The following is a 27,795-nucleotide window of genomic DNA, read 5'->3' on the forward strand; positions in this document are numbered from 1 at the left end:
GGTGGGGTGGGGGGGTGCTCTGCTTGGTGACCCTGAGGACATGCTGCCCCTGGACCCCTGCCCTAACACCCACACGGTTAATCTACCGCACATTTCCTCACACTCGCGGGATGCAGTTTGATGTACCTCATGGCATCCCAGGATGCATGTTGAACATCTGATCTACATAATCTGCAGAAGGACAGACGTCAGCCAATCCCACTAAGAATACATAAAGGTTATGATGCTGCAAGACGCTTCCTTGCTCCTACAATTGCATGTATTTTTTACCCGGAATGCAATCGCAGCATTATTGTCTTGGTCCAGGGAGACGTTAATACAAAAATAATTTGCATTTCATCTAATTAAAGCTGCCTCCCCTTGTGATCATTGTCCAATTTGTCTGACAAATGTGGAACTTGAATGCGTGGCGGAGAGGGGATTGAGTGTTGATGGAATGAAAGAGAGGAGGAGAGTAAATCTGGGAAGCAAAACAAAAGAAATAAGTCAGTAAATGGAAAAGCTCCTCACTTTGAAAACATTATTGATGCTAAAGTCCAAGGCCGCTCCAAAGAAATGAAAATTTAAGCGGAGAACAATATGTATTTCTAGGTAAAAGCCAGGGGTGCTGGGACGCCGTTTGATTAGAGCAAAGCAGTGACACACAGAACCCTGTGCTAAAGAAAATCTTTGGCCTCTGTATTGATTTTAAAAAACTACAAGTTGTTATAAGTCAAGAGTTTAACCGTAAAGTTCCATGGGCTTAAAATTAACTGCGGCTTGAAATCTAGGACACGGAGTCTTTGCCGCTGAGATTTTATTAAAATCCTGAGACCTTCATGACAGCGCGTGTGTTAGAAAGAGCCAGGGAAGGCAGTGGAGTTTCTTTCCGTCTCGAAGGTGGAAGCGTCGCGCACCGAGGAGCCCAAGCAGAGCGTCTGTGAGACAAACGCGATGTGACAATGTGACCGGACCGTGAATCTCCAGGCGTGTCTTGGTCGGTTGACCACATGGGTTATGTTTGCAGCTCAAAACTAATGTCTGAGATTTCCAGTTCCTTCCTGATTATTTAAGAATGAACACTTCTGTAGAATCGAAGATTGTTCATGTTGGCTTCTTTGTGCTTTTTTGATGTACCAATCCAGTCGCGTAATGGTGGAAATTACGAAATATTGTTACTATTTTTGCATCTGTAGGAGAATTGAAGAGTTTAAATTGTTGAAATCCAGGCACTGAGGCAGTAGGGACAGTCTGGACCCAACAAACCAGTACAGGAGATCTGGTTAAGAGGCAGCTCCAGCGTAGAGACAGGCTTCAAGATGGAGCGTTTCAGCTTTCGCTTCTGGAGATCAGGTCCTGTTTGTATGTCTGGGGAGAGAGAAAAAAAAAATCAAACCCTCCCATCCCTTTTTTGTGCTGATTTGAAGGTCATATTTCAAAAGTGTTTCCTCAAATATCACATTTTCCCCAGTGGTAACAGGTCAGGAGAAGCAGCATTTGCAAAAAACAAAAGATCAAAGTATTCTCTATATATTTTACAGGTAAATGACTTCATTTCTTAAAACAAATCACTTCTTGGATTTTGTGGATGTTGTACTTGGGAAATGGATGAAAGGGCCAGTGCTTTGGACTAAAGGGTTGTTTTAGTATTGTGGGTTGTAATAATGCATCATTTAATAACACTAAATTATGTAATAACTCAACAAAATGACAATGGTTGTTTGTTACATAATGCACAGTATTATTTTTTCCATCATAAAAACTGACTCCCGCATTTTGTAATTACCACCATAATGTGTAATAATTTATTACAAAATGCAGGGAAATTTATTGTTGCGTTCAAGCTGTCTATTGTAAAATGCGACAGATTATTACAAAATGCCAGTGATGTTACCTAATGAAATGAAAATTTGTTATTTTTGGTTGAGTTATTACGTAATGTGGTATTGTTGCATAATGAGTTGTTACATCGGTGCAGAACATCTACAATGCTGTCATGCTGGGCTCATATTAGGGATTTGGTTTTGCTGGACTGCACTTTCCCAACAGAGAAGATCACTAGTACACTTATGCAAATCCCACCTTAGGCGAGTTCATGGTGAATTCAGGAATTAGGGAAAACCAGGACGGGGGGTGCTGGCTGTAAAAATTCCTAAGGTCTTTTTAGGCTCTACTGATGATGTGAGATCGTTTTTGATTCCCTGTGAACAGATTTCAGGGCCGCGTACTTCCCAGATGTCAGGGTGTGGGAAACTCACAGAACTTTTGGGAAAGGAGGGATATCTGCCCTTACCTCTACTCACCTGTAACTGACCGTCTTGAGGGTTTGCTGTGTGTGTTCAAAAGGGAGCGACTAGCTTATTGTGGTTTTACAGTTTTGCTAGTTTCATTTAGAGAACAATATGATTGTTTTCGAAGTCGCTCACGTGCCTGAAGTATCCAGAGGGTGATAATAAGCATATCCTGTTACGTCTGCCAATCTCTGTGCCCTGTCAATCAGTCTGCCGTCATGCAGAGGAATCCCGCGGATGTTGGGCTGTCATTGACGGTGCCCAAGCTGGCATCCGGTCGAGATTCAATTTCTCGTTAATATAAATCATCGCGTATCTACAAGGATGACAGTTGGAGTCATCAAAGACTCAGGTGAACCCCCCCCCCCCACCACCACTGCTTTTCTGCTTGGCGGGTCTGTCTCTCCAGCTGCCCGCCCACTTCTAAGCCCGACCATCACATGTCCAACGGAAGCTGAGGATCTGTTACAATGTTCCTCAGGACTTCAGTCCGGATAATGGCACCATTACACTGTAAGGTGGCATCTGAAGGTCCCACTGAACATTAAGACCTCAACTGCAAGTAATAAGCCATACAAGTCAGTTGATAGTGATTCTGCCCTCTTATGACACATCAGTCTTAACGACCTTAACAACGTCACATTATAGACGGGGCTTTCATCTACTGCTGGAGAGCCATTCATCGTTTGTTTTGTAATTATGAAAACAAAAACATATATGGAGGCTTTGCTGCCAAACATCTTCAATGTCCATTGTTTTTTTAACTCAGTGATTGCCCTGAATAGCCAACTTATTTATATATATATATATATATATATATATATATATATATATATATATATATATATATATATATATATATATATATATATTAATGTTTGTAGTATCTACTGTGTCTATTTCAGGACTGTCTGGTAACAGCCATCTCCACAATCAGAATTATTACTTTTTTTTTCACCGTACTGAGGGAATTGTAAATGTCTGTCTTATGAATATTCAAACACAGTGTTAAACTTTGCCACAGTTTTTCATACAGACTGAATGATTTTATTGATGCAGTTTGAGTGCTTTATCCTCATATAAAGCACTCAACAGTTGTTCTGGTTTGAGGTTGAGGGTGGTATGCGGTTCTGTAGTTTATGTTGCTGTGGTTGTGATTGGAATGTTTCAGGTTCACATCCTGGTTTTAACAGCTTTGGGCTCTTGAGTAAAGCCCTTGGCTCCATATTGAAGATCAAATTTCCAAAACTCACTGTGTACTTTTTCTAAATGTGTTTGAGAAGGGACCACCAATGACGTAAATTCAGGCTGCCTTATCATATGTTACAGTGTCGGGAACCAAATCTCAGTCCTCATGTAATCCAACAAAGTAGTTTCATTAAATTTCCAAAAGTCACTTAAAACCATATCTTGTTGACTGAGTGAGTTTTTGCAGATTTGCTGTTCTATTGCTCCGGGGTTCATCTGACTCTGCTTTCTTTGGATAAAAATCTCTAAACAAATAAAATGTAGATAATGCAAATACCCAACCAGGAGACCTAGGATTACATAAAAAAAAGCTTTGATTTGTGAGTTGCAGTAATGATTATGGGTTTCTGCCTCAATATGTCGCCTCATGCTGGCTGTCGTTGGGTACTGCAGCTCATCTTGGCGTGGCCGGCTTCCTTTCTCCTGCGCAGACAGTAACTTCATCCTGGCGAATGCGCGAGTGGCACAGGGCTTCCCCATCGTGTACTGCTCGGACGGCTTCTGCGAGCTCACTGGCTTTGTGCGCACTGAGGTCATGCAGAAGAGCTGCACCTGCAGGTTCCTGTACGGACCCGAGACCGGCGAGTCCCTCATCCTGTGCATCAGCCACGCCCTGGAGGAGAAGAAGGAGTTCAAGGGCGAGATCATGTTCTACAAGAAGACTGGTGAGTGGGCGGAGACTTCACACGGTTAGATTTCTGTCTTTGTGAGGGTTTCAAATTGACTCCCAAAAGTATGTTCACAGACACTAAGATAAACACCTGGTTACTCTGATGCTCTGCAGACAGGTAAGATGTGATGTTACACACCAAGCTGGAAGGCTGGGTCACAGTGTGGGCGAATGCCAGAAAGCAGTGTGAGATTTTCTCTGAAGGCTTCCTATAACTTTTCTTAAAGCCCCCAGCTCTGGGTCTTCTATTTGCTGCTACGTTTGGGGGTCTTCATGAGGGCGAAGACTTTGCCTGAATGGTCTCAACAAGTCTGCTCAGCCAAGTAGACGTATCTCTGCGCTGGTTACGGCGATGCTGCAAGGTTCGAGGCCACAGAGTAAGAAGAATACAGAGGATGGGAAAAATGTCATTTGGCCATTTATCATTTAAATATGGCCGCTGCGTGTGTTTAATCGCTGCCCCTCCTCTCCAGACACTGAAACACAGCTTCGTACTCAATGCATCAGCAGACATGGAGCGTCTGATATGTTTCTGGAAACCTGGCCTCCCTCTTTAATACATGAGGCATTCATAATAAGACAGAGCTGAGGAAAAAAGCAGCCACTTTCTCCTCAGAAGACTTATGTTTGCTAATGATGGCGTCTCTGTTTCCTGTGGGTGACTCGTTAGCCATATGGCAGGAAGTTAAGCCGAAACTCGGCTTGGCAGAACGTCGCTGCCTTTGAGTCTTTCAGCAGAAGCCGCCGTTTGTAGATGGTGGGCGGCTAAGTGGAGATTCTAACTTAATAATAGCTGACGTAAAAACATGGGTTTTTGCACACGGTGGTGTAGCGTAGCCTAGCATGCGAAGGTGGCGCGTATGCTGCGGGAAGCCAGCCCAGACGGTGGCCTCGGCGCGGGGAAACACCATAATGCATTGTGAGACGCTCGGGAAGTTTCTTACCACTCTCCACACAGACCATGCTATTTGGCTACTCACAGCTGGCGGTCTATCGATTACTTAGGACCTCCCCTTAATTGGATGTAACGATTTACTGTCAGATCTGTCTAGGAGTCAAAAAGCTGCTACAACAAACTAGTCTCGCCTTGCGGTCACCCTTTGATAACTCAGCTGGTAGAGCGGGGACTGTAGGTGGGAAACGATGGGAACCGTTCGGTCGCTGGTTCAAATCCAGCTCAAAAGTGCAGATTTTATATCTGTAATTTCCTTCAAGATTAAAAAGGTGTCTGTCTGTCCTACTGTAATTATTGCCACTTTATTTCAAAACATATTATTCTGAAAGACTGCCAGTGAGCATTGGGTAGCATTCTTTCCCCTCAAAGCATTTAAAGTTTCACGTCGCTGGCTGACGCGAGCGTAACAGTCAGTCTCCGTTTTCGTTCCTGCCTGCGCAACATGACTGATTTTAAATCTCTAAATGAAGTCTCTCAGCTGAAGGACCTGGTGAATGTGCCAGTTTCCACCTGTGAAGAACGATTCAATTTCAATTTATTCCAGTTTTTTCTGTAGAGCATTCTTCCCAGCATAGATGCCCCAGAGCACTTTACATATGAATATATATATATATATTCATATGGAGAGAGTGGTGGGTAGGAAGAAGAATCCCTTAAACTGCAATTGTGGGGAAAAAATACTCTAGGGACTCGACGGAGTTTAGGGGACAGAAATATACTGCTGGACCATCTACTGAGCTTCTAACAGGAATACTGAACCAGGCACGTCTCACATCCAAACTTACAGCAAAGCATACAAAGCCTGTGTCACATTGCACTGCCCAGATTCGCTCCCTCCGAATTACAGTAAATTGTAAGACCGCTTTCTGTTAATGCGTCGGTCTTTCCCCCAGCGTCTCCGGCTCTAATGCCTGCCTGTTCTCTCCTGGATGGAGCCGCACCCCACTGTACGAATAATAATAATAAAAAAAAAACGCACAGATGGAGAGGCAGAAAATGGACTAGTCGCAGCCCACGGATGTAATGGGCCTGAAATTTAATGGCTTGTTATTAAAGCGGGGAATCGAGGGAGGTCTGGGAAGGTCTTTTATATTCTTCACCAGGGAGGAAAAAGGCTCGATGGAATAATGCCGTAAACATGGATGTTTGGTTCCCTGCTTTCTGGTCCCCCTCCCTGCCATCAAACACATCTTCATGTACTTGTAGTAGGTCTGGTAAGAGACCCCTCTGGCTGTGGATCTTGGTCCCCGGCAGGATATGAGGATGGTGTCCTTCTGGCGCGCCGCCGCTTTGAGCGTCGGTGTCAGAGTCCTCCTCAAGTGCCCTGCCGGCAAACGTAAACGCGCCCGGCCACAGGAAGTCCTGCGATGACCGTCAGGACACTGCCAGGGCCGCTGATAAAGGTCGGCGTTGATAGCAGCCGAGAATTATTGATCGACGGGGAAGACTGTAGCTCTCTGAGAGCAGGATAAAAAGGCTACTGATGTATTTAAAGGATAACCCCCCTGGGGAATGCCCCCCCCCCCTCTGGGGCCACCTGCACGCAGGACCCGCTGACCTTTGAACTTTTCCAGGTGGCACCATTGTTACTCTATCCGCATTCAGCATCTAGAACTCTAATAAGAATGTTGTGAGCCGTGATTCTGTGTGTTTGTGTGTGCGTGCGACCGCAGGTGCGCTGTTCTGGTGCCTGTTGGACATCGTCCCTATCAAGAACGAGAAGGGAGAGGTGGTCCTCTTCCTGGCGTCCTTCAAGGACATCACTGACACGAAGGCTAAGATTGTTCCAGAAGACAAGAGGGAGGGTTTGTATTTGCATCATTAATAATGGTTTTCTTGTTCCTTTCATGTGTTTTGTGCTGGTGTTATGCACACAGCACGCCGATAATGCAGCAGAGCAATGGCTTACAAATGAAACTGAATACTGAGGATTTATCATCCATTTTGCTCTCCCAAGTTGACCTACGATCGCCGGCAGCCAATTAGACGAAAGAGGAAATCCATGTCTATTTCATCATTCGTCCTTATTCTAGAAGCTTCCGCGGTAAAAACAGGCGGCATCCTCACGTTGTTCCATGGCTGCCTCGGAAATTGGGTCTCCAGGGGAATTACTGCGGAGGTGTAAAGACGTGAATACCACGATGAGGTTGGCCTGAGTCCAAATATGATCTTTTTTTTTTCTGGGGTCACCAAATGCACTTCAGGTGAAGGGAAATCCTGCAGCAGTCAGGCTGACCTAGATAAGCTCAGTCTGCAGGACACCATTCATCTGCCCTGCTTTCATTCTGAGAATGAACGGGGGGGCACCCCCAGTTACTCCAGTCAGCCTTGGTGGTTATAAAGAAATGGAGAAATTCATTACCAGCTCAGGTTCTCGTGCTTCACTGGCTGCTCGCAGGATTTAAGATGATTTTTGGCTCCTGTGCAGCTTCTGACTGACTCCGTTCACCTACTAAGAGTTGCAGATGATTGCAATAATGCTCGCAAAGGCGGAACTTTCCGGGGCCACTGGGTTGCATTCGCAGCATTGCATCAGATGCTGATCAGATGCTAAACACTAGCCAGCCTCAGCAGAAACCCTCTGTAACCATATTTAATCCTGTAGCTTCCGCTTCTCGGAAATCTGGAATTCCCTCATTATCCATCTCCATGTGTGCAGTGCTGCAACCTGCTGGAATCCATGTCTCCTGCTATCAGTGTCCAGTCTTCTGACATTCCTGTGTCGTCAAGATCATCATCACATTACAAAAATAACAAAACAAATGGTCTGAAGACCTGTTAAAATTCATCCATCCATCCATCCATTTTTCCAGTGCAAAGCCTTGCGGATTGAATGATGCTTTATGGCACGAGACAGGATAAGCTGGTCTTGATGCCAATCTGTGTTAGCATTTAATTTTAATTTTTTAATTATTGCTGGTGATGTATTCTATCATTTATATCAAAAATGTACTTGCTTAAAATTTATATATGTATGTGTGTGTGTGTGTGTGTGTGTGTGTGTGTGTGTGGGTGGGTGGGTGGGTGTTTGTGTATGTATGTGTGAGATAAAATATGACAAATGTAATGAATATGTGATTTTTACATCTGAAAGAGACTGAATGATTTTAATATCATAGGGAAATTAATCTTACATGACCTTTTCTGGATTCATAAGATATGGGATTCAGTTATTTCTTGGCTAGCAATGATCCATCGTGTTGTATAATTCGTTTCAGAGCGGCAGTCTGCATGAAGGACAGCAGCCTACAGTGTCCTCAGGCTTTACGTTTTAGTTTTACGATCTCCCCCCCCCCCCCCAGAGAAACACAGGGGGAGAGTGAAAACTGGGTCCCCGTTCGGCTCAGCCAGGATCCGCAGCAGCACCGTGCTGTACCACATCTCCGGGCACCTACACAACCGCGAGAAGAAGGGCAAGATCAAGCTGAATAAAGTGCGTGCCTGTGTGGTAATATTCCGACTGCCCGAGTTCGACATGGGCGCAGTTTGCCGGGGGAATCTCACGCAAAGAACGCTCCACGAAAATGGTTTTATATAAGATGACAACCACTGTGTGTGACTAAGACTGAGAGTGCATGTTGTTGATAGGGGAAGATGGCTAACAAGTAAAGAAGAAGCCAAAACATTATTTAAACAAAGTGAACCTTTTAAATGCAGAGCTCAAAATAAACACATTGGCGCTTAAAATCGCAATTGCCGTCACAAACATCATTACCTGGTAAGACAACTAGTTTTCAAAATTACTGTTTCGCTAAAATTGTACTCTCTCCCCCAAATGAGTCCCAAGGTCAGGGCACCAATCAAACCCCCGCATGGCGGACCGGCTTGCTGTTAATGAGCAGTGCGCGTGACCGAGCCCCCCCCCGCACTAGCTCTCTCTCTCTCTCTCTCTGTCAGTCAGTCTAACAAAACCCTGTCCGTCAGTCACGCAAGGGCCAAATGTGTCACGCAAAATAATATAATCACCCGTCGCCATCACATAACACGAAAAGCTCACAAACAAATCAACCCGACAGCAGCAAGAGTACTGTACCTTCGATTAAATTAAATTAAATCACACAGTGCTGCAGTTTCGTTGTTTTTTTTAAAGAAAAATAAAAGTAATAATGGAATTATTAAAAATAGAAAGTGAAACGCTTTAATGCATTTTTTTTCTTGCCGATATTCAGAGAGTGGTAAAACAGCAGTTTGCCTTTGTTTTCCCGCTTTTTAACCCGCCAGAACGTGTTTGGCGACGCGCCGGCGCTTCCGGAATATAAGGTAGCCGACGCTAAGAAATCCAAGTTCATCCTGCTGCACTACAGCACCTTCAAGGCGGGCTGGGATTGGCTGATCCTGCTCGCCACCTTTTACGTGGCTGTCACTGTCCCATACAACGTCTGCTTCATCGGGGACGATGACCTGACGCGCAGCACCACCGTCAGCGACATCGCTGTGGAGATACTCTTCATAATAGGTCAGATATATGTTATACATCATTTGTAAAATGTAATTCTATCCCCCATAAAATGCTTCTATATAATTGACTGCTGACTGATTCCTTGCCTCTTACAGGCAAAAATCAATAGTATAAAAAGTCAATAAATTTCTGAGTATGGCAGTCCCTTGGTGTCCATTTTGGATTGTCTTCACTGTTTCAGACAGGGAACAAACAATGATAACTTACTGGGTTTTAGGATCTGTATCTGGAAGGTCATGAGTTCAAATCCCACTGTCAGCAAAGTAATCAAATCTTTTTTGGGCCCTTGACCAAGCCCTTTGATCCCAATTGCTCCAGGGATACTGGATGCTGGCTGACTCTGCTCTCCGACCCTAAGCATCTGTTTGCTAAATAAATAAATCAGCCTCACCATGCCAAAGAAATCGAATAGAGAAGGATTTATACCTGAAGTGCCCTCAGCAGTCAATGAGTCCCTGGTTGCTGGTGATAACAGTCGCACTGCTCTTCCAATCAGCACTTAGCCCTCCTACCTCGTGCGAGCTGATTCGCTGTGTGAAAAGGGGGAGGGATTGAATGTCCTCTGTTCCAGGGCCTGTTTTGTGGACCCATAGATTGAGAATTAGGTCTTGTGGAAAATGAATACATAAAGAAAGACTCTCAATTATGGTTGTTCTAGGTTATATGTCTATTTGTCATATTTGTTAACTAAGCCAGTCATGGACACCCCCCACCCCAATAAAACCATTAAACCTTTTCCACCGTTCTCCACAAACAGACATAGTCTTCAGTTTCCGCACCACCTACGTGAGCAAGTCCGGCCAGGTGATCTTCGAGGCGCGGCTGATCTGCGTGCATTATGTCACCACGTGGTTCGTCATCGACCTGGTGGCGGCTCTTCCGTTCGACCTGCTCTACGCCTTCAAAGTCAGCGTGGTGGGTTCCCACTACGCCTGTGTGGATCAATACCGCAGTATCAATTCTTTCAATCTGAATGTTTCATTTTGAGAATCAGTTTTAACATAAAAATATTGTTTTTTTTTGACCTGGTAATTTAAATGTTTATATCATTATAGGGAGAAGGTCATGAGCTACTACTGGGTGGGGTGGGGTGGGGTGGGGGGGGGGGGAGAGGGGAACAGGGTCAGATACTTGGGAAATGGAAAGATCAGTCCTCTGGCACACACTGCCGCCAGCTCGGCAAATTTTCTCCTCAGGGTTGGGCTGGCACAGAATATTGGCATTGTGATTGGTAAAGGCTATAGCAACCTTGGTATTGGATTGAATCAGATTGAAAAGCGGCATCACCATCCCTAGTGCCTGTTACCTTCGTGGTGTGTTTAGGGGCAAAGGAATAAAAAGCTCCAGTTTCTAATTTGGTAGCACTTCAGCCTGTCAGCGGAGATCTCTGGGATGCCAGGAAGTGTGGAAGGCAGCTCTGCTGATAAATGAGCCCTGAAACATTGGACTATTATACACACACACACACACGCACACACACACACACTCACACACACACACACACGCACACACACACACGCAGACACACACACACACACGCACACACACACACATCTCCCCACTACAGTATGTTTATATTTATGAGAACTGCTTATAACTGATGACTAATATTGGCTAATTTTAGTGGAACGCCGGTAAATCTATGTGTATCAGCAGCAAGCTGTTTCAAGCTGAGCCCAGAACAGAGAGTCCAGCTTTCTTTTTTCCCAGAATTCCGTTGTCATGCTGCTAGAGAGCGGGCCGTACCATTTCCCCGGAAGGGGAATGCCGTTTTCAGGTTTCCAACTCTTTGCTCTCCACATCAGACATGTCCCCTGATCAATGCCCCCTTCCCCACCCCAAGAAGAACAGGAAATCAAATGCGGGCCTGCTCCACCGAGCCTAATTACGGGGGGCCGGTGCTGGTCTCCGGTGTCTGGTGTGATGAAATATGGCCGTCGGCCTGCTCCGGGACGTCTCGCTGAATCTTGGGGTTGGCAATTATGGGCTGAGCCAGAGGTCCCCCGGTATTGCTGCCCAACCTCTGGGGGCGCTTGGCATTTCCTGTCATGCAGCCTGAAATCAGCTTCTCCGGACTGCGGGAGAGGGAGACCCCTTGGGGGGGGGGGCTAGATGTGAAAGAAAGACGAGCGAATTCCCCAGTGCCCCAGTGCAAGCTGCCCAGATCATCCAGACGGGGCACTGGTTCAGGTGCACTGGCCCTCTAACTACTGAATCCAGGAGTCTGTAATAAACTCCCTCTCTCCTCATTGCTTCCAGCATCTCATGTGCAAGTGGCCAGACCGCCCCCTAAAAGACTCTGCGTGGACAAATGGCTGTTTTGGGCCGCGCCTGATTTACGGGTGATTCAGACGGACCGCAGCTCTTTAGCTGGCTTGACGTATTATCTGCTTTTTTAAGGTCCAGGCAGCATCAGCACTTCGGAACTCTGTTTATAGGAGGTTATGGATTGAAGGTGAAGTGGGTTAATGTCCTTTTTAATGCAGAACTAATTTGAGACCCAGGGAAGGCATTAGAGTCGTCGCAAAGTCATGTCCCCCTTAGTTGGAGGACTGTGATGGCAGGGGTGATTCTAGGATTATTTATGGTGGATGGCATGGGGGGGGGGGGGGGGGCGGTCATACTTTATGCAGAGGGGCCAACCGTATTATTAATGTTCAAAACAATCATATGTTTTTAATTAGTGAGTGACAGGGGAGGGGCACTTAGGGGGCCAATCAGATTTCAGCTTGGGGGAGGGCCCTTGTGGCCCCGCCCCTGTATACTCCCATGTGTGCTGGCCTGGCACTGTGTTAATTCTGCCCAGGCCTCGGTCTCAGCCCCCATCCTCTGTGCCCTTGCAGGTGTCTGTGGTTCACCTGCTGAAGACGGTCAGGCTCCTCCGGCTTCTGCGCCTGCTCCAGAAGATGGACCGCTACTCTCAGCACAGCACGGTGGTGCTGACTCTCCTCATGTCCATGTTCGCTCTGCTGGCCCACTGGATGGCCTGCATCTGGTACGTCATTGGCAAGAAGGAGATGGAGGCTAACGGCTTCGCCTGGGACATCGGTGAGGGTCCGTCGACCGTCCGTGGTGGCCTGTCGTATCCCATCCTGGCAGATGTCATTCTTTATATGACTCTTGGCTACAGTTGCACTCCTAACTGCATGCTAGATCTCTGCACAAAGCTTGTATTAGGTTAGCCTATACTTTTCCATGCTTTAATATTTAAAATACAATTGAAGCAGTTGTTTATTTTGTAATTGGATGGAGACAGGGCTATTCCTCCCCCAAGGTCCCAGACCATACCTGTCCTGTCGCTTGTTTTGTACCTGCACGTGTCACTTGTCCTGTTTCTCAGACGAGGCAGGCGCATAAAAAGGAATACTTTCTTGGCCTGTAGATTCATGAATATTTTCTTGGCCCTGTAGATTCATGAATACTTTCTTGGCCTGTAGATTCATGAATACTTTCTTGGCCTGTAGATTCATGAATACTTTCTTGGCCTGTAGATTCATGAATACTTTCTTGACCCTGTAGATTCCCCACCGTGGTTTCAGCTGAACCCGTGCAGGAGGACAAACCCTCTGTTGCTTAGTCTGAAATTGGCAGCCTCATTTGCATAAAGGAAACTCATCATCTAGGATTAAAAGTAGCTTGAGTGGAACGAGGTTTTGCTGGCTATTGGGGAATGTTCCCTCTCTCGCTGCCCAGCTCCCTGGCTCTCCCCCTTTGTGCTGTGTATCGATTCTGTTTTGGGGCGCAAAAGCAAGGCCGCCAAACCTTTCGCCTTTTAGCGCCACCTGGAGGCAGAGTACGGGAGTGCTCCTCTTTCCCCAGCCCACCTTGTCCCCGTTGCTGATTGACTGGCAGGCTGGCTGCACGAGCTAGGGAAGCGGCTGGAGGCGCCGTATGAGGGCGGGGCCAACGGCACGGCGGGGCCCTCTCTGCGCAGCGTCTACATCGCCTCGCTCTACTTCACGCTCAGCAGCCTCACCAGCGTGGGCTTCGGCAACGTGTCGGCCAACACTGACGCTGAGAAGATCTTCTCCATCTGCACCATGCTGATCGGAGGTCAGGAGAACATCTGTCAGGAATAACACACTTCAATATCACCACCATGAAAATATCCATCTATCACTCCTACCTGTATTTTTAGACCTAAAGGTTAAACTTCACTTAAGGCCATGTTTTTAGTAATTTAGAAATACATTCATAACAAATAATAATGCATTCATAAAGCATTATAACCATGGCTATAAACATTTATCAAAAGGCATAACACATTATAGCCATGTGTATTGTGCATTATGAATGCATTAAGTAGCTCTCATCTGTAATGCACTATAGATACCTTTATAATGCATTATGATGGTCAGTATAAGCATTAAAGATGCTTTGTACTGCATTATAAAGGCAACTACAGTGCACTACAGATGAGAGCTTCATAAGGCATTCACAATGTTTAATGTTTAGTGACTTTTCGCCGCCGTGAAACATGCATGAATACAGCCGTGAATAGGTGTTTAAGGACACGAGTAGGCGCGTGCCAGCTTTTTCCTGGTGGAGCGCTTGTTGTGAAATGTTTATGAAAGCACAGGGTACATGAATTATCCATGAATTATCCATGAATTCTGCTGTACTTGCTCTCACACCCAGTACCGGTTGAATTGTCCCAGGCAGGCTTCTCTGCTGCCACCCCCTGTCCGAGACTTACGAAGGGTCCCCTTAGAATATGGTGCCCTAAGCGGCCCCCTTTCTTAGCCTGATGGGCTGATCGGCACTGAGTTTGTTTATGATTCCTCATGAATTTGGCAGATCTGAAATATGTGATTGAAACCAACCCAGTAGGATTTACCGTTGGCCAGCAGAGGAGCTAGAGGGTGTTTGGGGGAAGTCCTCTCATGAGACTAACAGCCCCCCTACCCCTCCCTCCCGCCCCCCCCACCCGCAGCGCTGATGCACGCCCTGGTGTTCGGCAACGTGACGGCCATCATCCAGCGCATGTACTCTCGCTGGTCTCTCTACCACACGCGCACCAAGGACCTGAAGGACTTCATCAGGGTGCACCACCTGCCCCAGCAGCTCAAGCAGCGCATGCTGGAGTACTTCCAGACCACCTGGTCCGTCAACCATGGCATCGACTCCAACGAGGTGCCCCCCGCCGTTCCTCCGACCTTGCCCCATTTCACCTTCAGCGCCGCCAGTGCTGATCACATCGGGGTTGAAAGAGTTTAAAGTTGAATATCATTCAAACGTATGATGAATTATGAATATGAATCTTGATTACGGCCAAGCTGGGTTATTTGAATCATTGATCATATAATTTGACAGATTTGGTGCTTTCTAGATTAAAGTATATCTATTTTTGATATAAGATATAAGCGATATAAGATCCCCGTCTGATAACGTGTTTGGCGGCGTAGCCCCGAATCTCCGCATGTAACCGTAAGCGTCTGCCTCCCGACTCGAGGACCTGCTGGCACGTCGAAGCGAGTTTCAAGCTGAATTATTGATCCCCGGTGGAAGAGAACATTAAAACACAGGCGGAGTTCATTTATCAGTGGCTCTGTTTACAGTGTGAAGCCTATTAGGGATCGTTCCTCTCCACAAGTTCCTTTATGAAGAAAGCACGAGTCCTGGCGACAGATCAATAGCCTTCTCCTGAGGCAGCGAGAGCCCTCTCCGCAGAGGCACTCAGCAAGGACGACCTTGACTCCAAGGACATGTCGTGTATCAACCCCCGATGGACTGGATTAGGGACATCAGTTAATATCAGTTCATATCAGTTATTAAGAAGCAGGCCAGCATGTTTGTGGTGCTGTTCCTGTGTTGTGGTGCTGTTCCTGTGTTGTGGTGCTGTTCCTGTGACTCCCACAGTGATATTACTGAAGTTTGCCGTTGTTGCAGATTTCACAAGTTTTCTTCCTTTTTCATAAGCTCTCCTCCGATGATGGCTAAGCTGGAAGGACTGTAGAGGTGTAAAGCCAGGCCATCTTAGGCAACTGGTTCCATTCTGGCCCAGGCGGAGTTTGCTGGGTAGCTGTGTGTGGCTCAGTGGGTTAGGATGCTGTTACCAGTTCAAATCCCTGGGTTTGTAGAGTGATGTCACTGTGGGGCCATCGAGCAAAGGCGCTGAGCTCCCTCACACTTTTGTGGACTTTTTTTGGAGCTTTGGAAATCTACGATCTTCGTTGCGTCACATGAGCACTGAGTGAGTTTTGGTTCCTGATACTGTAGCAACAAAATATAGACTAAGTAAGTTTTGGAAATTTGCTCTCCCATTGGTTGATCCTGCTTTCTGAAAACAGAAGTGTCTGCTACGTAAAATACAACCGAAACAGGCGTGAGTGTGAGACGTGTCATATGGACGGAGTTGGGGGGGGGTGTCCTCACTGGTGCATTTTTTATCGATATACTCAGCTACTGAAAGACTTCCCCGACGAGCTGCGCTCCGACATCACCATGCACCTGAACAAGGAGATCCTCCAGTTGTCGCTGTTCGCCTCGGCCAGCAGGGGGTGTCTGCGCTCCCTCTCGCTCCACATCAAGACGTCCTTCTGTGCCCCGGGCGAGTACCTCCTACGGCAGGGCGATGCCCTGCAGGCCATCTTCTTCGTCTGCTCGGGCTCCATGGAGGTGCTGAAGGGCGGCATGGTGCTGGCCATCTTGGGTAGGGAGGGGGCGCTGCACCTTGGCCTGGGGTAGGGGGGGCAGTTTGGGGAACGGGGAGGGGTTCATTGATGTGATTGTAAGCTTGTCTAAAAATGTAATTACAGACTATACAATCTGTTCAAGTAGGTCTGTTTTCCTGGGCGTGCTGTAGCGGTCTGGTTTTTATTATGTTATTTGTCCATATGGCTGCGATGGATGGGAAACCTGTCCAGGGTGCTCCTTCCCTGTGCATTCTGGGATAGGCTCCAGACTCACCATGACTGTGTAGAGTTGGATGGATTGGATGTATTTGTGTTTTTTCTTTTTTTCTAAAATTATTTCTTAGATATATTAAATGATTGCGGTCCTGTGAATTTCACCTTAATCTTACAGATTCTGTAAAGTGTTTCATACAAGCCAGAACCGAGAAATTGTGCACTGGCATATGGCCGTGGTTTTTCCAGGAGGGTGCCGCGAATCATGATGGCTAACGGTGCCTCCCAGTGTGCTGGAGCTCCACAGAGAGCTGCGCGAGAAGGTCATCCTGACTCTGGTCGATTCTGCCGGAGATCCTCTGCAGCCTAAAAGCGCCGTCGCCTCCGGGCTTGTCAAAGAGCATCCACAGCAGGCGGCCTATGGAAGGGCGCGAACGTAGCACCACGAGGGGTCACTGCTACCGGCTTAGCAAATAGCGTCGTTTTGTAAGAGGGTGCCCGCGGTGAAGAACAGGTGACTCTGAAGAACCCAGACTGGGTATTTCTGTATCTCCGGCTGAACATTCTTAAAAAATAAAATCTCCTTTCCAGGAAAAGGTGACCTGATTGGAGCAAACATGGCCGTCGATGACCGGGTTATCAAGACCAACGCGGATGTCAAGGCCCTGACCTACTGTGACCTGCAGTGCATCAGCCTGAAGGGCCTCTATGAGGTGCTGGACCTGTACCCTGAGTACTCACACCGCTTCGTGCAGGACATCCAACGGGACCTTACCTACAATCTGCGGGAGGGGCACGAGAGCCACGCAAGTATCATTTCCCCCCATTGTCTGCAGTTGTGTAGATGTTGGCTGCTCCGCAAAGTCAAAGCGCCGTAACCACACTGACCCTGAAAATGAGAAAAAACGGCTTCAGAGTTTTTGACTGTCCATCCGTTTGGGTAATACAGGTCCCACAGTGGTGGGTAGTTCAGATCCAGAGAGTAAAACCAGACCAAGATTTTGTTTCAACCCGCCAGTTCAGCATATAGAGTCACAGGTACAGAGTACGCCACTGGTTGGTTGAAACAAAATCTTAGTCTGGATTTTTACTCTCTGGACCCGAATTACCCACCTCTCGGAGGGGAAAGGGGGGTATGGGGGGGCATTCAACGATTATTTTACTACATGGCTGGTGTAGTAAGTAAGCAAATGCTGTTGTACTTATTCAATATCAAGATTTTTTGTCACAAGATAAAATAGACCCAATTTCTATTTAATTTAGTTTTGATAAAAATATGTGGTTTCTGCATTTTGTCTTTGTATGGCAGTGCTGGTTAACCCATCAGGTGACATAGGCAGTGGCCATCTTCTGATTGGTATCTTCTGGTTGGGTGCCGACTTAGCAAACTGATTTTGTTTTGTCTTGGGGGGGGCGGCGCTGGTGGTGACGCTTGCCTAGGGCTCCACAAACATATGTATAAATTCATTTTGGTTTCTGGGAAATGACAGCCAATTGAGACTGGGGACCCCCCCTAACTGTCCACCATGTCCTCCTCTGCTGTGGAGCTGCTGCTTATGTTTTTCCCCCAAAGTGGTCCAGCTTTTTGACCTTGTTTGGAATGAAGTGCTTTCATATAATTCCTAAGCAGCCTGAAATGTGCAAAGTGAATCGGCAGCCAGGAAGAGACTTGACACATCCTTGTCAAATTAATCCCTTCGGAAATACAGCCATCTTTTTCCACCTGTGAATAGGCGCTTTAAGTATATATAGTCATTTTAAAATCTGCACGGTAAAAGTATTTTTCGTCCCACGCATGTCTTTTACGTGATGTGAGTGTCACGATAAACACGCCGCCCAGTAAGATGTCAGCGCCGGTTAAAGAGGCTGCAGTTCTGATTTATGATGAAATGTCGATTTTGCTGCAGGTGATGTCGAGATGGTCAAGCAAAGCCTCACTGCCCCAGGTACGGACAACAAAGCGGCTGGGTCCAGCTGGGTTTTCATCATCATGCTTCCATATAAGGGCGGCTCTGTGAGGGGCGGTGTCACCTCACACCCCTGGGGCTGGGGGTCAGACTGTGGCTGCTTCAGTTTCTGCCCCCCCAACCCAAAAACATGCGGTCAGGTGACTCTGTCTCCCTAAATCACCCAAATTGTTTGATTTTGCGTATGGGTATACCTTGGAACTGACCGGAGGCCTGTCCCTACCTGATGCCCTGTGCTTCCTGGGGTAGGGTTTAGGCTCATGTGCATCCTGGGGTAGGGTTTAGGCTCATGTGCTTCCTGGGGTAGGGTTTAGGCTCATGTGCTTCCTGGGGTTGGGTTTAGGCTCATGTGCTTCCTGGGGTTGGGTTTAGGCTCATGTGCTTCCTGGGGTAGGGTTTAGGCTCATGTGCTTCCTGGGGTTGGGTTTAGGCTCATGTACTTCCTGGGGTAGGGTTTAGGCTCATGTGCTTCCTGGGGTTGGGTTTAGGCTCATGTGCTTCCTGGGGTAGGGTTTAGGCTCATGTGCTTCCTGGGGTTGGGTTTAGGCTCATTGCTCCTGTGTCTCAACAAGCAGGTCCTTATCCTGACAATGCAAAGGTTGTGGGTTCGAATCTCAGGGAACATACAAAAATTGGAACCTTTTCTCCTACTTTAAATCACTTTGCATAAAAGCATAATGGGAAATGTCATTGTGGCTGGATAAGCAGTTATGGGTAATCGAAACATGCAGCATAAATTAATGTATTTTTGCATGAAATATGTCCATTCATTAAAAACACCATATAGTATATTTACAGTAGTGATTACATCATTGCCTACTCGAAGACCAATAAGATCAGAGCCAAAAGCAGCCCTAACAGACAAGGATGTTCCCTGTTAAAGACTTAATTGTGGAAATTGAAACAGGAGAGAGATGAAGTGGAGAGAATATTTAAAGTGAGCGTAAACGCCATTATAATTTTTGCGCTGAATTATCCTCTGCTCTAAAGGGATCATCCATTATTCAAAAGGGAAAAAATGAAAACCATTTTATGCTGAAATTATGGAGCGATATATAAAGCAACTGTTTCCGCATGTTCTTAATCAGCTAGTACAGATCAGAGCTCAGTTCTGAAGAAACGTCAAAAACTAATACAATTTAATGTATTTTCATGGAAATGTATGTTATGTACAAACAGTACCAGGGAAAAGTCCTGATACGCCCACTGAAAATCATTTGTTTTTCAATGACCCTAAGCACATCACGAGGTTATCTAATTACTATATTATCTGGTGAACAGGAAAGAGAGGGAGTGCTGTGACAGATGATCTGGCCCCCACAACCCTCCCCCCCCAACCTAAACCCTATAGAGCTGCTTTGGGATGAGTTGGATTGAAGCATAAGGACACGGTAGCCAACTTGTGGCCATAACTTGTGGAACCTTCTTCAGGACTGTTGGAGAGGCATTCCAGGTGGCTACATCAGGAAGCTGCTGAAAGAATGCCAAGAGTCTGCAATGCTGTCATCTAAGCCAAAGGGGGCTATTTTGAAGGGTCTGAAATATGAGAACATTTTGAGATGTTGAAAACTTCTCCTCATTGTTGCAATATTTGATGCGTATTACTTCATTGCCTCAAGGCCTTTTACTACAAGATGAATAACTTACCTAAAACAGGGACACCCAGGCAGGGCACACCCAGACAGGGCACACCCAGACAGGGACATCCAGACAGGGCACACCCAGACAGGGCACACCCAGACAGGACGCCCGCCCCACGCAGGGCACACCCAGACAGGGACACCCAGACAGGGCACACCCAGGCAGGGCACACCCAGGCAGGACGCCCGCCCCACGCAGGGCACACCCAGACAGGACGCCCGCCCCACGCAGGGCACACCCAGACAGGGCACACCCAGGCAGGACGCCCGCCCCACGCAGGGCACACCCAGACAGGGCACACCCAGACAGGGCACACCCAGGCAGGACGCCCGCCCCACGCAGGGCACACCCAGACAGGACGCCCGCCCCACGCAGGGCACACCCAGACAGGGCACACCCAGACAGGACGCCCGCCCCACGCAGGGCACACCCAGACAGGACACACCCAGACAGGGCACACCCAGGCAGGACGCCCGCCCCTCGCAAGGCACAGGCTCACACAGGAAGGTCAGTTTAGAGACACCAGTTGATCAAAGTGCATATTTTGTAACTGCAGGAGAAAATGGGCATAAAAATCCACACAGAAAAGGAAATAACCAGGAATCGCACCCACAACCCTGCCGGAGTGTTACCCAATAAGCTGCAATATCACTCCATACATCCTATAAATTGCAAAACATTTTGTTATTCCACAAACTTCCAAATTTCCAAATCCTACCAGTTAACCGCCAGGGCTTCTCAGCTTCTAAAAAAATTAGTATTTTCGCACATTTTTTTCCAAGAACCTTTTCATCGCTCGTTAATGCAGCTTTCGTTCTTGCCCGGCGGTTGACGTGGTCCTGGCCAAGCCCACACCCTGTCTCCCCTGGTTATGTTTGCCTTCCTGACTGTCCAGCAATCCTAAAGGTCACTGCAGTGGAACACGATCCAGCCCGTTAAATGCCCGTGTCACTGCTGCCTCGCGACTCTGGCTGGTCAGAGGGACCCTATGATGCCTCAGCTCAGCATTTCTGGAAAGTTCTCCTCTGTAGGCAGATGTGGGTCCTTGATTTTACATTTAATCACAGCACATGCCAGTTATAATTACCCACTGATGTAAATCAGAGGAATCGTATTGCCGCCCTGTGCATTCTAAGATACACTCTATGCTGACCTTGTATTAGACAAGCCATTACGGAAGATGGATGGTATTTCAGTCCTTTGTGTATTCATAGGTGATATTATGCGTAGTACATTTACATTTCATTTATTTATACTTTCAGTCAAAATGATGTACAATTGAGAAAGCAGGTCAGTCAGTCTCTGGAGCAATCTGGGGTTAGGGGGGGGAAACCACACAGCGCCCCCATAGTATTACTGACAGTTATGCCGCAGATCCCCGTGTCATTAACAGTCTGCTTTCAATCAGGTCCACTGCCTTATTCAGCTTCATTCAAAATCTGAAATCATCTTAAGGTACATATATGACACGTGCTTCAGGCAGATCGGTGTCTTGCTTGCTGTGAGCGTGTACCTCGTCATGAGCTGAAATCCTGTCAAGGATGCTACTATGCTGACTGGGATTGGCTCACCATGACCCTGTACTGGATAACCGGTTATAGACAATGGGCGGATGAATGGATATATGACATAAGCATCATAAATGAATGTCCATTTGGAAATGATGAAATTATTAAAAATGGATGTTTCATGATGCAGAACTTTACAAATAGTCGGTTACATTATCATTATTATTTAGAAACTTTTAATTATGTGTCAGAATGTAGCTTTCTTGGTTGGTCATTTATCCCGTTTGTGAACAGCTGCCATTGATTTCCATCTCCAGATGGATGGGAAAGGCAACGGGAGAATCATCAAGCGCTACGCGTCCATTATAGAGGACCAGGAGGAGGATGAGGAGGAAGACGAGTCCACTCCGCTCTCTCCGGACACAGAGAGGAACAGGGATACGTGTGTGGGGATGTCCTCCAATAGGCAGGAGCCGACTTGGGACAGGAACAACCGGAACTCATCCAAGAATCCCAATGGTCCCCACTCCAATGTCAACGGCCTCGACCCCTCAGATCTCAGCCCCAGGTGACGTTCCTTCGTCTTACCCTACGTGGTCCTTCCTGTCACTGTCTGCCTAGTTTGTCCACAGAGTATTATCAACCAGTGGCCATTAGGGGGTGCTATAAGAAAAATTTAATTGGAGGCTCAGAATGAAGTTCGAGGACCATGAAACAGCCTACGAAGCACGTAGCCGAATTTAGAAGCAGGTAGGGAGTGTTGTTCACGCTGTCTGTCCGTGTTGCTGTGCAGGATTGTGGATGGTACAGAAGATAACAATGGAGATGATGATTCCTCGGCCTTCAGGGTCTCCCCAAGCCGACAGCACCCGACTACCAATCCTTCACAAACCACAGGTGATTTTACCACGTTGGTTAGACTTGATCTTTTGTTTTTTTGCTCTGTCTCCATTCCTGTGAATTTGAGAGGTGTCTAGTATCCATTAATGTGTTTCCGAAGTAACATGTTACACATAAAAGATCTGTTTTTTTTGTTTTGTTTTGTTTTTTTTTCTTACTGCAGATATTTTTGGCACGGTTAGCATGGTTAGCACGGAGGACCTGGCAGCGAAAGTCGAGGAAACGAAAGGAGAGTTACGTCAGCTGAGCCGGGAGGTAGGCAAGGCAGCCGCGGCGGGCTGTGGGCGACACCACAAACCGCGGGGGTTCGGGGCCGCGGCAAGCCGAGGAGAAGGAGCCGGGCAGGGAATGAATTCCAGATTCGTTTCGTTTTGAAAGCGAAATCACGGCTAACGAGAATACCTTTTGACACCCCCCTTTGGTGGGGGTGGGGGTGGGGGTTGTATGTGTTAAAAAAATAATCATAATGGAAAAAGCCTCCCCACCCCAGGAGCCTGGCAGAAACTCTGGGATTTTTGTCCAGTTTTTTAGGAAGTGGATTTGACAGTCTGCAGGTGACGGGGCGGGGGGAATCTTTTTTCTCGTGTTATCAGATGAGTCACCCGCGGGGGCTCGCCTTTTCACCCGAACCGTACTGGCGGCCTTCTGGTCTGTGCGCGCGGACACCGCTGAGAGGACCGGCTGGCTCCCAGCATGGGGATGCAGGAGAATCCTCCTCTCAGGTGTGGAGGTTGTGAGGGTGAAGGAGTGGGGGGGGGGGGAGTCCTTCATAAAGCATGAATTATCTGCGTGGGGCTGTCTTTACCCTGATGGAGCGTCGGTCCACTCGTTCGTCCTCGTCCATTTGGCTGGAACCTGCGCGGCCTGTCGCTCGGCAGGTCAGCGGGGTCACCCTGGGACTTTAGTCGCTACTGTTTTTCCCCTGACCAGAGAGAAATCTTTCAAGGCAGATACTCCACTCCAAGTGGGGCGGCAAGCGGAGCCACGGGACGGGAGGAAAGCTTGGGGATTGTATTTGGGGACGAGTGTAACAGAATTGGGGTGGGTGGGTGGGGGGTGAAAAGCAGCAGCCGTTTTGTCACCTAACAGGGACAACGCGCATGAGAAAACAAGAGGGTGTTACAGAAGGGCTTCTACAGGGTGTCAGGGTCTGGGGGCCTTTATTTTGAAATAAGAAACATGCGACCTGAATAAGAACCCGGGTCACCTGACCTCAACCCAACCTATAGTGTGTCTCTGTTTCGCAAATGTAATTAAAATTAAATGTGTTATGCAGTGGTGCACTGGTTCAGGTCAGTTTTCCATAACTGCTTATCCAATACAGGGCCGCAGTGAAGTTTGTCGATAAAACAAATATCACTTATGTGACGTTTACAAAGCAGGTGATTATGAGCTAAATCTGTGAAACTGTCCATCTGCTTCTGCACCACTTGGATTCAGGTGAATGAACGGGAAGGTTCCCTGCCGTGCCTCCCGTGGCGGCTCCAGGGCAAACATAATGATGTCATTTCCTTTCTCGGCATGGCGCTGGTGTACCGTCTGGGCCTTCAGCATCACGGCCGCCTGCCGCCCCCGCACTCCGGGAGCTTCCTGTTAGAGGGCGGCGTCCAGGTGCCTCGTTAAGTGATTATGATGCGGGGGGTTCATGCCCGCTCTCTGGCGACCCCTGCTGGCCGTCCTCCGCCATCGCGGGCAGGTTGTAAAGCTACCCGCTCTTTTTCATCTCTTGGCCTTTGCATTATTTATTCACTCAGCGATTCGGAAACAAGACGGATTATCGTCCCTTTCATCCTTTAACCATTTAACGGTGGCGGAGGGATAAGGGGAAGGGGGGGGAGGTGAAATTATGTTTGCGTGAATAATTTAAGAGGGACCAGAGTGAAAATCTCGGAAGACATGGGGATCGTGAGCAGCAGCCCGGAGGGACAGCCTTTGATTTTGCAGATATGGCAGCATGTGTGGCAGCCCTAAAATGAGGAGGTTGGGGGGAGGGTAACCACGCCCAGTCTGGTCTGACGGAGCCGTGTGTTCCCGTCCTGCGTCGCCCCTTTGCGGCTGCGGAAGCTCCCTCTTCTGTGACGTGACGGATGGCCGTGAGCCCTCTCGGCGACGGAGCCAGCTGGCACCCCTGCGACACGCCTCCACCCTGTGCCCTCCAGGTGCTCCCAGCGCCGGGGCGGACATCGATCACGGTGGGCTGGCCAAGGTCCCGTAGTGCGCGCGGCGTCCCGAATAGGCCCGATGATCCACGCCGACCGGAACGTTAGCTGGCACATCTCCGGTTCTGTGACCCGATCGGCGACCGCCAAAGGCAGATTGTTTTTGGAAAGAGACCTTGGGAGGAGCTTAAAAACAGTTCAGTCAAATCGGAGATGGGCAGTAATTTAAGTTTTAGGAAACAATCACTAACCACAGTTTTAACGTGTACAGTGGTACCTCGGTTCTCGAACTCACTAGAACTCGAATTTCTTGAAAGTCGAACAAACCAGTTTGACCTAGAACTCGAACTGAATATCAGAAGTCGAACCGTGAACGCTGACCTAATATAAATTGTACGCGCCAGGAAATGAGTCATACTACAATGCAATTCTTACTTGAATGCCTTCTTCACAGACTGGACGATTAACCAAATAAAGCAGCTCAACATTACAGTAACTAACAATAAATAAACCACTAACTTACGTGTACTATTAGAGCATTTATGTAATTTATTTAAACTTTATTTTACCAGGTAAATTAACTGAAAACCAGTTCTCACTGCTTTACGTGATATTCGGGAGAAATAGCAGATTACGCATCGGATGGGATACAAACGTCATGCGTGTAACTAAATTCTTCAGCCAATAAGGGCAAAGGTGTGCCGTCATGGAGGCGGTTCCAGTTTGTGCAGCCAGGTGAGAGGTCGCAATGCATCTAACCGTAATGCATTGCGTCAGGATCAGAATGCGTTGCTATAAGCCAGCGCTGTAAGCAAGTCGAATGCACCCAATGACCGGACTGGGGAAACAAACTGAAACGCGGACTTAATACAGAGGACTAATGACAACCAGAAACAGCTGATCACATGGGGAATCGGGGCAGGACAGGGGTAATGTTGGGATAAGATCTTTATCGTTTTGGAAGCCATCAAGAAAAAAATGCTCTTCTTGTTTTATCTTGTTCATTTTGTGTTTAAATGCTAAAAAAAAAAAACATATTTAGGTGTAATTTTGGGGGGCCAGGAACCAATTAATTGGTTTTCCATTATTTCTTATGGGAAAAATTCGATCAGAACTCGAACTTTTTAGGATTCGATCCAGAGTCTGGAATGGATTAAGTTCGAGAACCGAGGTGCCACTGTATTTGTTGTCAGTGACATTTTCTGGGAGAATCAGCACACTTTCTAGCTACCTGACTCCCCATAACGATACTCTCCATACTTCCCCTGGTGGTATCTCAGAAGGGTCCTGAAGGTGCCCTGAGGTCGTGCCCTGAGGTCGTGCCCTGAGGGCGTGCCCTGAGGGCGTGCCCTGAGGTCGTGCCTCTGTGTGTTCTCGTTCAGGTCAGCACCCTGGGACAGGAGGTGGCGGAGCTGGGACGGGGCCTCAGACTGCTGATGGAAAGGGCAATCTCCACCCCCCAGGCTCTGCAGTTCTGGCCCGGTCACTGCACAGGCGGCCTCCCAGCCCGGGTCCAGCATTCCCCGTCCTGCGCACAGTGCACCCAGTCGGGCCACGGGACGACACAGGGAACTTTCCGGCATCTCCTGTGCCCCTCGTCGGCCTCACGCTCGCCCCCCCGCTCTCAGCCAGGTGATCCTTTCCGTTCCCCTTACGACCTTCCCCCTGCGTGCCCTTCCTCCCGGACCCTGCTTGGTGTTCCCGTTTCCTGGAACCCGGAGGGACCTCCATCGGATCACTGTCAGAGTCCACGGCGTTTACCTCCCGGAGCGCCTGCGTCCACAAGCCAGGACCCAGCTTCAGACTCCTAGTAGAAGTCCTCCCACGTGAGGGCCTAGCTCCGGGTTCGAGCCCTGTTACTGTCATCACACTGCACTGTGGGCCTGAACCGAACAGATCCACGGTCTGCGGGAAAGAGGCATGTCCGCGGAAGCATGTGACCGAGGAACATCAACGTAGCTATAAATGGTAGAGACACTCGACCACAGGCAGACGCATGCAAACTGCCTGGAGGTGAAACAGAGGGGGATTTATTGCCTGCTCTCTGGGATGGCGATGGGGATTCGGATGGGGTCCTGCCGTAGTTGGTCATGCTGTTTTGCAATGATGGGGCCGTCACCCTGCATGCCAGCATCTAAAATATCCAGCCAGTAGATACACAAAACTGAAGCATGTGTCTCCTCGCGAAAGCATCTAATAGCCAAGAAAAGCTGGGAATGAAGTTACTATTTTTATAAGGACAACAGGCATTTATTTAGATGTAGATTCTGAATCATACAACGTAGCAAAAGGATTTATTCCACCTTCTGTAGATTGACTGTACATCAGTCCTGACCTCCCGGAATTACCCCCCCCCCCCCCTTTAGTATGGGAGGGGGGGTAACATGTCCACGATCAAAATGGGGGGCAGCTATGACTCCTTACTGGGGTAGCGTTTTTATACTTCATATGCAATGAATTCATCGAAGCAGAAGGTCTCTTTATTTTCTCATCTCCTAGATGACGGATTTTTCAGATTCTGAGCCTGTTTCGCACAGGATGACTTTCCTGGAAAGTATGGACCAAACCGGAGCCATGGTCCGTGTCTGCCACTCTCACCCTAAAACTATTCTTCTCTCTTATTTTTAAGATTCCGCGACAAAATGGCATTATTCTAATAAATATGAAACTCCACCGCTCTTCCGGATCAGCTCATTTATTTGGCTGTTGATGTTTTAAACCCTGCCTTGTCAGAAATATCAGCTCTGGGTTGGAGATTTACCATCTCTACGAAGAAAAGGTTTGAAAATACTGAAGACGGGGAAAAATTTGCATTTCCTGCAGCCAGAATCTTTTCTTTTAAATATTGCAGAGTGTCATAGTGGAGTTTGTTATATGTCTGAGGTTATTAGTGCTGGTTGATGAGTGACGGGGCTTTCGGGGAGGCAATGCTGCCGTCACTCCGCACTGTTTACCGTCTCTCTCTCTCACGGCCGTCCGCCTCTCGTCTCGCCGCAAACACCTGCTCCGAGCACAGCTGGCTCAACAGCTGCCAACGGACAGAGCGTCACCTAATCCAAGGGGATACGGGGGGAGGCGAGCCCCTTCCTGCCACGCGAGAAGAGCGTGGACAGCTGCTTGGCGGCCAGGCCCACCTGCCGGTCCAATCTAGGGCGCTCTGAACGCGGACA

The 27,795-nt window shown here is 47.8% G+C and overlaps 1 protein-coding gene across 5 annotated transcripts in view; it reads left to right on the forward strand.

Moving 5' to 3' along the window:
* Nucleotides 1–27,292, forward strand: part of kcnh8 (potassium voltage-gated channel, subfamily H (eag-related), member 8) — a 47,279-nt gene extending 19,987 nt beyond the window's left edge. For 3 of the 5 annotated variants that reach the window (XM_023809676.2, XM_023809675.2, XM_023809673.2), the window contains exons 2-16: nucleotides 3,950–4,183; nucleotides 6,817–6,948; nucleotides 8,446–8,576; nucleotides 9,365–9,599; nucleotides 10,360–10,517; nucleotides 12,446–12,650; nucleotides 13,455–13,655; nucleotides 14,536–14,735; nucleotides 16,005–16,254; nucleotides 17,042–17,256; nucleotides 18,358–18,396; nucleotides 21,884–22,134; nucleotides 22,360–22,463; nucleotides 22,630–22,721; nucleotides 26,008–27,292. In XM_023809676.2, coding sequence (XP_023665444.1) covers nucleotides 4,054–4,183; nucleotides 6,817–6,948; nucleotides 8,446–8,576; nucleotides 9,365–9,599; nucleotides 10,360–10,517; nucleotides 12,446–12,650; nucleotides 13,455–13,655; nucleotides 14,536–14,735; nucleotides 16,005–16,254; nucleotides 17,042–17,256; nucleotides 18,358–18,396; nucleotides 21,884–22,134; nucleotides 22,360–22,463; nucleotides 22,630–22,721; nucleotides 26,008–26,436 — 2,772 coding nt within the window. In that variant the 5' untranslated portion in view covers nucleotides 3,950–4,053 and the 3' untranslated portion in view covers nucleotides 26,437–27,292. The remainder of the gene's footprint in view (nucleotides 1–3,949; nucleotides 4,184–6,816; nucleotides 6,949–8,445; nucleotides 8,577–9,364; nucleotides 9,600–10,359; nucleotides 10,518–12,445; nucleotides 12,651–13,454; nucleotides 13,656–14,535; nucleotides 14,736–16,004; nucleotides 16,255–17,041; nucleotides 17,257–18,357; nucleotides 18,397–21,883; nucleotides 22,135–22,359; nucleotides 22,464–22,629; nucleotides 22,722–26,007) is intronic. The other 2 variants (XM_023809677.2, XM_023809674.2) reach the window with 1 other exon arrangement.
* Nucleotides 27,293–27,795: the final 503 nt, after the last annotated feature.

This window comes from Paramormyrops kingsleyae, chromosome 23 (assembly GCF_048594095.1).
Source record: "Paramormyrops kingsleyae isolate MSU_618 chromosome 23, PKINGS_0.4, whole genome shotgun sequence".
Taxonomy (NCBI): Eukaryota; Metazoa; Chordata; class Actinopteri; order Osteoglossiformes; family Mormyridae; genus Paramormyrops; species Paramormyrops kingsleyae.